At 39.3% G+C, this 12,004-nt stretch overlaps 1 protein-coding gene across 1 annotated transcript in view; it reads right to left on the bottom strand.

The window, feature by feature from the left end:
* The window catches only part of Astn1 (astrotactin 1), a 308,349-nt gene that overhangs the window by 144,239 nt on the left and 152,106 nt on the right, over positions 1 to 12,004 (bottom strand). The window contains exon 8 of the mRNA XM_048357089.1: positions 10,010 to 10,094. Within this exon, the coding sequence (XP_048213046.1) occupies positions 10,010 to 10,094 (85 nt within the window). The remainder of the gene's footprint in view (positions 1 to 10,009; positions 10,095 to 12,004) is intronic.

The raw sequence follows: 12,004 nt of genomic DNA, 5'->3' as shown, positions 1-12,004 counted from the left end.
GGCATTCAGAGTAATTTGTTCCACTGGTTATTATTGTGTCCAGTCCAAGCAGGCTTTTCCTAGGAGTATGAGAACCACATTCCCATTTGTGACTATCCACAATAGTGAGTATTCACTCCATTTGAAATCAGACTTCTCACATGGCTATAAACAATCGCCTCTGCTCGTCATCAGAAAGGGAGGAAGCCATGTTGAGAACTGCAGTCTGGGTTCCCCATGGGAGGTCTTCTCTTCCAGCGCTAATTGGGCTAATGAAGCCTCATGGTTCTGTACAGCTGTTCCTGCTCTCCTTAAAAGTCCTGCACAAAAGAAGTCCAGAGACTCAGCTATCCAAGGGTCTTAAATCTAGAGGCCAACCCTGACTGTCAAGGCCTGCTATTGGCTGTAACTCCTCAAGCCCACCTGCAAGTGTCAATGTGGAAATCCAAGGAAAAAGTTAGTAAACTAGGTGGGAAGGAGACCTTAAGGGAAGGAAAAGGTGATTCTAGTTGATGAATTGCAATATGGTTTAATGAAAAGAAATTTCTGGTGTCAGGAATTCTGAACAGCACTCTATGACTCTGACCAATCATTGACCTCAAATAATAAATTATATCTTTATAAATTTCTCTGTATACACATAGGTATGCATTTGCATGTGTACATGTGTTTAAAGCCAGAAATAAAAATAATATATGGTTATTTTGTTGAAAATGTACATAATGAAAACAAAACAAAAAAGTCTGAGTTTTCTCTAAGAGATGGAATTTCAAGTGATTTTTTTTCATTTTTCCCTCATTTTCTGCTAATTACATGATTCTTTTCATAAAAAGAGATATAGCAGAAAATAATATGTACAGTGACAAAGTGCTCACTTTCCAGTTTGTGAAATTATATAAAATTTAAAACAGTAGGTCTGGGGATATGGCCTAGTGGCAAGAGTGCTTACCTCCTATACGTGAAGCCCTGGGTTCAATTCCCCAGCACCACATATACATAAAATGGCCAGAAGTGGCACTGTGGCTCAAGTGGCAGAGTAGTAGCCTTGAGCTAAAAGAAGCCAGGGACAGTGCTCAGGCCCTGAGTCCAAGGCCCAGGACTGGCAATAAATAAATAAATATAAAACAGTAAACATTTTTGTAGTTTGAATATTTAAACAAATCTAAATTTCTTGTAGAGAAAAAGTGAAACAGTATTATTGTACTTTTGCAAAAATTGTTTAGCAAAAGTCACAGATGATCATCAGTTGCTCATCTTTTTGAAAACATCCAGTTTGCTATAGTTTTACCAATATTAGTGGTGATATTTATTTATTACCCACAGAATATTCCCCACCAGTACATATATAATAAATGGTATGAATCAAGTTGGATTTCAAGAAGGACTCCTAAGTGTTTGTTGACATTGAATTTGGATTGCCTGAAATATTGTGGCGAACATGTAGGTCACTAGTGTTCATAATGCCTTTTATTATATACATCAATCTACAGATGTTTATATTAGAGCTGCTTGCCTGAATGCTATGCTTTAAACTGACTTCTCATGAAAAGCAGGTAAAAATGGAGGGTTTAGACAGTAAGACTAATATTCCATGGAAAAAGTTTTGAGATATGTAACGTACCATAAAGACACATTTAAAGATTAATTTTATATCTTTCCCTCAATTGGTAATTATAAAATAAACACAGGTTATTGTTAACTTATGAAAGAGAACAAGACATAGGCAGAATTAAGGGGGATGGAGGAAGCAAAACTTTTGATATATAGGAACACAAATGGAAAGGAAATGCACCAAAAATAACAGTAACTTTCTCTAAGCATAATGAATGGTTTTTTTTTCCTATAAGGATTAAAACAGAAAAATGATAAATAACCAGCATCTCCAAAGCTGAGAAAAAATAACAGTAGTCTCCACTCTCATTTTCTGAGACTGAAACCCAAAGAAACTGGAGGTCTAGAGAGCATGCCTAGTAGAAAATATCCATGCATTCAGGAGAATATATAAATTCAGGACACTCTCCGGAAAGCATAGGCAAGACATAAAACATTCATTTCTATAAAATTGAAACAATTTATCTTCCATTCTTGAGCAGATGGGAGGGTAAATTGAGGTTGATTTTTTTTCACCCTGGTGGTCATGTTGGAGGAAATGTGAGTGTTCCCACCTCCGGCACTGTTTAAAATAAGTCTCTAGGTGTCGTGGCTGGACTAGTCAGAGACAGCAGTGTGGTACAGCATCCCTCCTCCTTTGGAGGAGAGACAGCATGTAGGTAGACAACTGTCACTCAGATTGGGGGAGGGAGGACATTGAGCAAGATGAGCCTTCTTGGTCCTGGGGAAGAGGAAGGAAGAGAGGCAGGTGAACTATTTACAGCTGGTAAGAGACTCTCAGAGTAGTGTATGTTCTTCACATTGCTCTTCCTAAATTCTTATTTATCCAACTGATTTATTTCCAATATCCAGTTATTGCTATAAATCTTAACCACCATCTCTTGGTAAATTACTTTCTTTCTTTGGATCCCTATGTCTCAATCAGTGAAACACTAAGATCTTTTAGGATGCTCTGGGCCATATGTTTACAAAGCCATTCCTACTCTCCTGGGAAGAGGATGGAAGCATTAATGAGAGGATGGCTTCCTGCTCACTAGGAGTAGGGGTGGGGGTGGGGGTGTCTTCAGGTCTTGCTGTACTGCAAAATCCTTTGAGAATGCTTGTCAAAAGCACAGATTCTGGGCCCTCTCCTAGACCTATGAAATTAAAATCTCCAAGCTAGAAATTAGATATCAATATTTTAAACAAGTACTTCAGATCATACTTAAGTAGCTGCTCCACAGACTGCACAGGAGTACGAAAACTACTTACTTGGGCATCACTTGCCCTGGGATCCTCCTGAATAATCAAGTGTTACACTTGCCTCCAAAAAGAAAGCAAAGGACATCACCCAAAATGAATACCCGGGCAGCTCTAGCTCATCAAGTGCCTTGTGCGAGGAAGAGAAAGGAGGACTTCTGCACAAATCTGCTCGTTGTCTCAGAGGCAGCATGCCTGGCAAGGACATGCTAGGTTTGTCTGTCTGCAAAGGACAAAAAGCTTCCCTGCACTCAGCTGACTGGCCACCCAGCATTGGGAAAAGGGGTCCTTGAAAATAAGAAACACTGTTTCCCAAACCAATCAGGGGAAGGAGGGGGCAAGCACCTGATAAGCCTGTCAGAGGAGATTCCCCCTTGCTAGAGATTAAGTTCAAGGTCTTGCTGGTTTACCCAGGAAGGGGTCTGCTCCCTTCCAAGGGGCAGTGTTCCCACAGCAATCAGGTTGCAACAGAGCTTCTGCAGAGAAGGAACTGGGAAATGTAGGTTGAATTCCAAGAGCCTCCTTCAGCTGTTCTAATACTGAAATGAGTGGGAGAAAAGACAGAAACATTTCCATCGACTCTTGGAGTAAGTATAGGAAATACAGAGGAAAAAAACAAAACAAAGCAAAGCCAAATAAAAATAAGAGAAAAGAAAAACAAAATAAACACACTGGAAATCCTTGTTTGGAATAAGTGACAATGATATGTGTGACAATGTGTGTATATATGTGTGTGTGTGTGTATGTAAGAGAGAGAGAGACAAGAGACAGAGACAGAGAGACAGAGAGGCAGAGGAGGCGACTGGAAGAGTAAATGGGAAGATAATCACATTTGTGGACAGCTCGGCTATGACAGGAGGTGGGCACAGACAATGAGGTCTGAGCTGGAGGGCAGGGGAGGAGGGCATCCTGAGATAAAGGAGCAGCACTGCCTGGCAGCACATCTTGTCTGAGTGATTGGAGGAAGGTCAACAGTCATAGTGGCACAAAACCAAGATGGGGTGAGGGGGGTGGGGGGGGGGTAAAAGGTGCCAGGAATAGAACAAAAAAAAAAAAAAGGAGGAAATGTCATATGTCACTTAGGACTGTCTGACTCCATCCAAGTCACTTCCGAAGAGATTTCAGGCTTGTCAGAGATGTTCAGACTCCGTCCAAGACCCTTCATTGGAAAAACAGACCTCTCACAAACTTAAAGCCAAATGCCTATTATTTCAGAGCTACACTGAAGCCTTCTGGTCACTGTTCTGAAGAGAGTGGAGTTTGAGGTGTAGCCCTGACTCTCGGCAGAAAGGAGGCTCTTGATCAATTTTAAGTATCCAGGAGGAATCAAGCAGGAGCTAAGAGATTTTTGAATAATCACTTGAGGTTGGTTTTAGCTCAATATCTAGAATTTAGAGGCCACAGCATCTTTCCACAAAACTCAGCCATTGTTCTGTTAGGTGACCCCAGAAAAATGTGAAGGATATCATTGTGGTTGGCCCAAATAAAATGCTGTCTGATTAAGCTGGTCACCCTTGGTTTACACCTATATTCCTTGCTACTCAGGAAGGTGAGATCCGAGGTTCATAGTTCAAAGCCATCCTGGGCAGGGAAGTTCATGAGATTGTTATCTTCAATTAAGCACACACACACACACACACACACACACACACACACACACACACACACACACACACACACACACACCTGCCAGAAATGGAGTTATGGCTGAAGTGGAAGAGTGCTAATCTTGAACAAAGAAGCTCAGGGACAACAACCAGGCACTGAATTCTAACTTCAGGACTGGCAGGCACACAAGCACACACACACAAACACACACACAGAGTTACCTGATTAGGGGCATATTTATAGGAAAACAGATGGTAAACACTATCTTCATTGTTGACTTCAATAGAAAAGTGAATTATATGGTTTAGGACGTCTGTTCCTCATATAGATTTGGATTCTTATGCTGCATAGGGAGAAGTTGTAGAAATGGAAAGAAAGGAAAAGTAAGCGCTTGAGACAATAAATTGGTCATGGTGTGCAGGTACGGACTGTCTGTGAGTCACTCTATACTCACAGGCATGAGCATGTACTTGCCAGTGCCTATCTGACAATGTCACAATAAGTGTGTTGTCTCCTCAGCAGGCAGTGGAAAGAAGAGGTTTCTGATGAGCAGGGCCATTTCTGACAACAGCTTTTAAATCCTTGGAGGAACACCTGTTCATTTTCCCCAGCAGGTCTCTTCCTGTCTCATGAATTATCACTCTGTCTCCATCCTTCAGCATTGAAACCTAGTGATATTTTATATTTCTTTAGTGGAGAATCTCCTTGGTGGTGCCCTCTGTAGCTGAGATGCCAGAATAAGAAATCAGACTATTATTTACCTGGAATCTTCAAATGCATGCATTTAATCTAATTGTGTTGTTCTGAAAAATGTATCTGGAGACTCTTGGGTAAATTTTTAATTTAACAACAACAACAAAATAATAGCATTCTTAATAACTCCAAAGTAGCTAAATAAATGTGTTTTTGTTTCTCCTCTAATACTTTCCATGTAAATCAATCTCTCTTGTTTCCTCCACTTTCATAGTTTTTCTTTCTTGTCCGTAAAAATTTTCAATTTGTCTTGGCCGTTCTAGCAAACAAGTATACAAAACAAACTCTCATGGTCCCTGGTTATATGTAGGGAGCTACAAGGATGTAAGGTCAGGAGTTATTCAGAGAATTCATGCAGAGAAGAGAAAAGACAGGTTAAAGCACTGTGCTGGCTTAGGAACTCTCACCTCCCATCCCCCTACCCCCATTTCTCCTGCAACCCGCCATAGGAGTGAGTGGCAGGGAATGCTTAACTTTGTTGTCAGCATCAAAGAGCAAGGATGTAACCTCAAACATCCCATGTTCTTTTAATAACCCATTAGAAATCTGTCATCCCTGACTTTGTTTAAATCATTTTGATGCTATTTTTATTTTTAGCAAATCGGACTTTCTTCTTGTATAATGGGTTCAGTGATTTTACAATCTTCCACACGAACCCTTTCACCTGGCTGGCAGAGTCTGGCTTCTTTAGCCACACCAACACATGAATGATCTGTCCCCCGCCTCTTGGGCATTTCTGGTAGAACTGGAGGCACAAGAAAATAATTGTTATCCCCTGTGTTTTCAAACATTATACAAAGGATCTCCAACTGCTACTCATTGTCCTGTGTTCTTGGAAACATTTTACATATAGAACAGTTTTAGAAGTGCATTTTCTTTGCAGAACCCAGATAAATAAAATTAAGAAAATAAATCATTGTGTTTCACTTTTTCTATGTTTGTAGGATTACTTGGATCTATTCTTAAATGTCATGCCTCACCCGCCCCCCCCCACCAAAGAATATAAAATAAAGGGATATCCCAGGAAATAGATACTTTAGAATTTTTCTCTGCTAACATTTGTATGTCCAGTATGTGGGAATTTTAATGTTGGAACCTTTAGTATATTGAATTTCTTTGTGATTTAATCTTTGTATTCCTTATCCTCTTTGCTCTACCATTTGAGCCATATCTCCATTCCCAACTTCTTTTGCTGGTTAATGGGAGATAAGATTTTTATGGATTACTTTGAACTGAGGTTCTCAGATCTCAGCTTCCTAAGTAGCTAGGATGATACGAGTGAGCCACTGAAGCATGGCACAAATGACACTCTGAAACTCCATGGTGCTATTTATTTGCCATTCTTGGAAAACCCATGTTTCTTATGTCTTCATGTCTTTCTACATACTATTCCTATCACTTCTGATTGATTCTGTTTCCTATTAAACAGAACAGTTCAAACTTCCACTTCTTTGTCAAACCCCATTCTGGACGCTTCAGCCTCACACAAGTTACCTCTTAAACTGTACTCTCACAGAACTTTGCTCACATCTTTCTTTTAATGCTTCTTAGAGTTCATTGTAATTGTTATTTCCCATTGACCTATGTAGACCATTGGTTCTTTCAGAGCAAGGGCTACATTGTCTTCTCATGGAAAGTAATCTAGCACTCAGTACCAGAAGAGTAATGGGGCACATGTTTGTTGAAAATATGAATGAGTGGAAGAATTAAGAAGAGAATATCATGGTGAGAAGACTCCTACAAACAAATTATTAAACACAGAGTGAGAAAGATAGAGAGGACAGAGAAAAAGAGAAAAAGAAGGAATTGTGTAAGAGAAACTATGGAGATAAGGCAGAGCTGCACAGCCTCAGGTGTTACTCCTGTGTCTCACAGAATTATCCAATTGTATCTTTTTTGTATCAGTGTCTTGTGTGATTTTCTTCCTTTTCTGAAAGCCACCAGAACTTATGGCTACTGACCACATTTCCTAGCACATCAGCCCTGATTTATCACAAAAGAATGTGTAGCCTATGTTTTAGTTTCTCTAATTTGAAAAAAACTATTCAGATGTCATTATGTATGCCATAGTAGAATGCTAAGAGAAAAATAATAATACTTGCACATGATCTGCTTAAACTTTACCTTCTGGAATGGTAAATAAATTTTTCAGAAAAGAAGTCCTTCCACTGAGTTTTCCATAATACCCCAATATTTACATTATTTGCTGAGCTGTCAGGATGGTTTCTGATTTGAGTGACAATTTTCCCATTCAGACCAATTTTGGTTAATTTGATGAGAATCATCTATAGAAATATGACCATCAGATTTCTGATTTAAATGGAGATGCATGACATCTTAGTTTTTCACTTATCTTGTTATTTTAGAAGGAAAAATGCAGCCATTTGTCTGGCACTGTTTGAAAAACACAAACTCAAGCCTCTTATCACTCCTGGTTCCATTATCCTCAAGATAGTCACGTACCCTTGTTTTCCTCCTAACAGTCACTCCATTATTTTATTAGTGTCCAAAATGAGACCTCATAGACAGTGACAATCATAGAATAATGGAAATGAGAGATGGAAATGACAGATTAGGTCTCCTTGTCTATTTCCTGGGGCTAATGTTCTTGTCAGTCTGTAGCTGGGTGCTTTAGCCAGTCTTGTTCTAAATGACACCATTGCTGGGGCCTCCATTTCCCTGGAGGCTCTTGTCTACATCCTAAGACTGTCTCTACATACAGCCAGAGGGAATGGCAAAGATTTTGCAATTACCAAGTGAAGTGGAGCTCATCCTTACAGGATCTGTCTACAAGGATAGAGATGGGGAAGCTTGAGCGACTATCCACCGAATCCAATCACTGCAGAGAGCCAGACTAGATCATTCAGGGCAAAAGTAAAATGGTATTTTCTAGGGTGTGTGTGTGTGTGTGTGTGTGTGTGTGTGTGTGTGTGTGTGTGTGTGTGTGTGTGTGTGTGTGTCTCAATAGCTAGGTGGCAGGCAAAGACATAGAGAAGTGGTTATCCATCACCCTTTTAGTATTTTATTCCCTAAGAATCATGGTCAACTGAAATTCTTGGCTATTGTGGAAGCTTAAATGCTGGCTCACAGCAACTGTGCAAACATTTCAGGAGTTAAGAGTGTCAAGGAACTATGCAGAATTTAAATAGCAAACGGATCTCTGAACTCATATCCCACTTGACATGTATTAGCCGAGTCATCTTCTCATCTCACCCATCTTTCAATAGCAGGCCACTTCATATGTATTTACCCTTCTGCAAATACCTTCCTCTAAATTTTGAGGGCTGCCTCTCTGATAAAAGCTCATATTCATCTGAAGCTGAGCAATCCTTCATTTTCACTAACACAAAAAAAAATTCATGGCATTTTGACTTCCCCAAGTTTGCTGACCTGTGATTCAGATTTCTTTCCCCTAACTTCATTTCTGCTTGTCCTTATTCCTCAACTTCAACTGGTTCCAGAACATTTGCCCTTTTCTAACATCCCTGGGCATCGATCATGCTTTGACTAGTCATCAGCTGGCTAAGTCCTAAGAGTTGAGTTCTTCTGTCCCTTTATCATAAATCACTCCCTTGGGCTCTTCAATCATTTTTATTACTCTTCTCCAAACTCTCACCCATTTGTCACCATATTTATTGCTTTGAGAGTCCAGAACTATATTCAATATTCCAGGTTTGGTCTCATCAGATTCACATCGAAGGGAGTGGCAATCTACCTCAGGATGTGAGTTCTCCACTGCAATGTCCAGAATCACATTATTGCTTTATTTTTTCCACCTTATCAGGCTGCAAACATGTATCTAGTTTGTAGCCCAAGAAACACTCATTAGGTTGCCTTTGCCTAGATTTCCTTCTTGCTTAGCCATTCCATTGATTGTTATTTTTTTGAATAATTATTTATTTATTGTCAAAGTGATGTGCAGAGGGGTTACAGTTTTATACGTAAGGTAAGGCAGTGGGAACATTTCTTGTACAATTTGTTACCTCCTCCCATTGATTGTTATTGTTAATTACCATTTGTTGTTCCCTTTTTCCTCCACCCTCTTCCACAATGGAGCCAATGCAGAAAGTCAACACTCAGCCTCCAGAAACATGGTACAAATTTGCTTTGAAAAAAGAATACCAGATGGGTAATGGTGATGGGTGCCTGACGAGGTGAACATAATTAATGCCACTAAAAAGCACACTTAGAAATGATGAATTTCATGTTATGTATGTTTTACCACAACAAAAAATCCAAAATGCATAAAGTAAAAACTAAAAAAGGAACAGATAAAGCAGATCCTTTGTTGCAGTCATGTATACTTGGAGGAAAGCAAAGGTCTCACAGAAAAAATGGTAAATTGGAATCAGGCAAAAAGCATTCTTACTCAACACACTCTGCCTATCACCCCTGCTGACTGAGCTCATGACAAATTTCTACTCATGTTCGCCTTGCAGAGCTCATCAGACTCTGAGAGAACCATGCCTGTATCTGTGTGGATTTGTGTGTCTGAAAAATCACCAGTTAAGCTCTGCCCGTGGAATCCTCATGGCTGGCAGTGGTGTGAAAGGAAGAAAGGGACAGCTGGATTTTCATATTCCAGCTGGAAACTGCAGGGCTGCAAACCAGAGACATCATCTCTTGACTCATCAATGGAGAAAAAGATTACATAGACATAATTGGGATGGCATAAATATGAAAATGCAGTGACATTTTTACCCATTTACTGTTAGCAATATAGCCACCCATTATCCCTGCTCCTCCAAGCACTGTGAAGCCACAGAATGTAGGAGGGAGGAGTGATGTATAAACCCAGTAACTTAAGCCCCTCACTTACCCCTGGTTTGTCCCCCATTCATTCCGAATGCAAAGGTGCTTATGCACTGGGTCCTTCATGTAACCTTCATAGCAGAGGCATTCCCCTTAGAAGCAGGGAAAGAGGAAGAAAGAGAAATGTGAGTGAATTAATTAACATATCTGGGTTTGGGAAAATTTGTATGAAATGGTCAGGTTAATCTCTGCCTCCAAAAGTATTATGAATGACACAATCCATCCAATTATATTACACCTTCTCCTTGCCACTGCTCACATGCAGAACACCACCAATCTCTCCATTCTCTGGTGCATGGTAATGTTCTCCAGTGGAGTTCCTAAGCAATATGCTTTGTGAGTATAAAGATCAACAGTTCTTTGAGGAAAGGAACTTTTCATCTTTATTTTCTTAAATTATTCTCTTGAAAGGTATAGATGAGTAATTGATTTTTAAAGACTGTTTGTGTAACTTCATTTGTCAAATATTTCTAAGAATGTTGAAAAGTATGTTATTAGTTAAATTATGCCAATGGGTACAATCAGAGGCTTGAAAAAAAAATAAAGGATTTTTCAAGAGTTTGTAGATGGCAGAGTTAATATTTATACTTGCATTTGTCTATTTACAGACTTTCCCACAATACTACGCTGCTACTTCACAGAACTACTGCACTTAGAAGAGGCTATGTGTATCAACATGATTTTATAGAGACTCTGCTCTAGATTTTAAATGAAAACAGCTACTTATCTTGGAGTTGGCAAATAGAAGACTCATCTACAACTTTGTGTTATTTTTAGGATATGACCATTCTTCATTATCATTAGTTTTGCTATTGATTTACCAAGTGGTTCAAGAATGCGTTGGAATTGCATGTACATGTAAAAGCACATTTTCAAGGAGGGCTGCGTAAGGTACACCTGATTTATGCAAACAAATCCAAAAATCTCCAAAGGATGAACAGTTATGGATTTTGTGCATAGATTATACTCATAGCATTATACTCAAACTACTGAGACTAGTTACTCTAAAGAGCCTGTTTGTATTTTTAATGGCTGGACTTTAATTTATAACAGAATGCAATAACAGCATGTGGCATCCTGAAATTTGTAAATAACAAATTTACAAATTCATAAAGGTGCCATTCCCCAAGGAGATAATAAGCACACAGTCTCTCTATCTCCCAAGGAAGAAACATTCATAAGGATATAAATAGAATAGCTTTGAATGCTTTTTCCTCCTTTTGAAGATAAAACTCAACAAAATGAAGTGAAGGGTTACAGGAGAAGAGTATGACTGTCTTAGCTGGGGGATTTTTGTTCGGTTCTAATTTGTGTACTCATTTCAAGATTACCCTATAAGCTGCTGTCCATCAGGGGCTCAAAAAAAAAAGGCCATTAGCAAGTCCCTTTCATCCCTCACACCTACTCAGCTCAATCTTAGCTCAGTGTCCTGAGGAGAAGAGGGAAAATGAGTACCTTCTTATCTTGTGGAAACCTCCCTATTAGAGATCAGTACATTGTTTCCTGTATGGTCTGTTTTCCAGACCATATTGTGAAATGCACTGGCTCATAATCAATACAGATTTCTTCTCAGTGGTACGGAGCTGAATCTAGAAATGGCCAGGTAACTATGAGGTGAAACATAGGCAAAAATGGCTTGAAATTAGGTGGCCAATGGCTAACTTGACAAGGAAGGCTGCTTTCCTGGTAAAAAAAATATATATAAGGAAGATAAAGATGAATGCAAATTCCAAGGGAGAGCACATGAAAGAATGTACCAGGAGGCTGGCTTTATACCTTTTCAATTCAAAGTGTGGACTCTACACTATAAACTACACTGGGTAGGAACCACATTAGTTTCTCCCCAAAGTTAGCCTTTCACAAATACTGGACATGGGAGACAAATTAATTAAGAGCTTGCCTATGTTTACAAATACCATCTCCAAGATTCGGAAACCTAAGCCTATTCATAGTTCAATTCTTGGCACTGCAAAATAAATAAATAAGTACTTAACAACAACAG

The sequence above is a fragment of the Perognathus longimembris genome, chromosome 11 (genome assembly GCF_023159225.1).
Source record: "Perognathus longimembris pacificus isolate PPM17 chromosome 11, ASM2315922v1, whole genome shotgun sequence".
In the NCBI taxonomy this organism is placed as follows: domain Eukaryota; kingdom Metazoa; phylum Chordata; class Mammalia; order Rodentia; family Heteromyidae; genus Perognathus; species Perognathus longimembris.
Note: the sequence above shows the minus strand (reverse complement) of the source record. Positions and strands in the feature narration are given on the sequence as shown.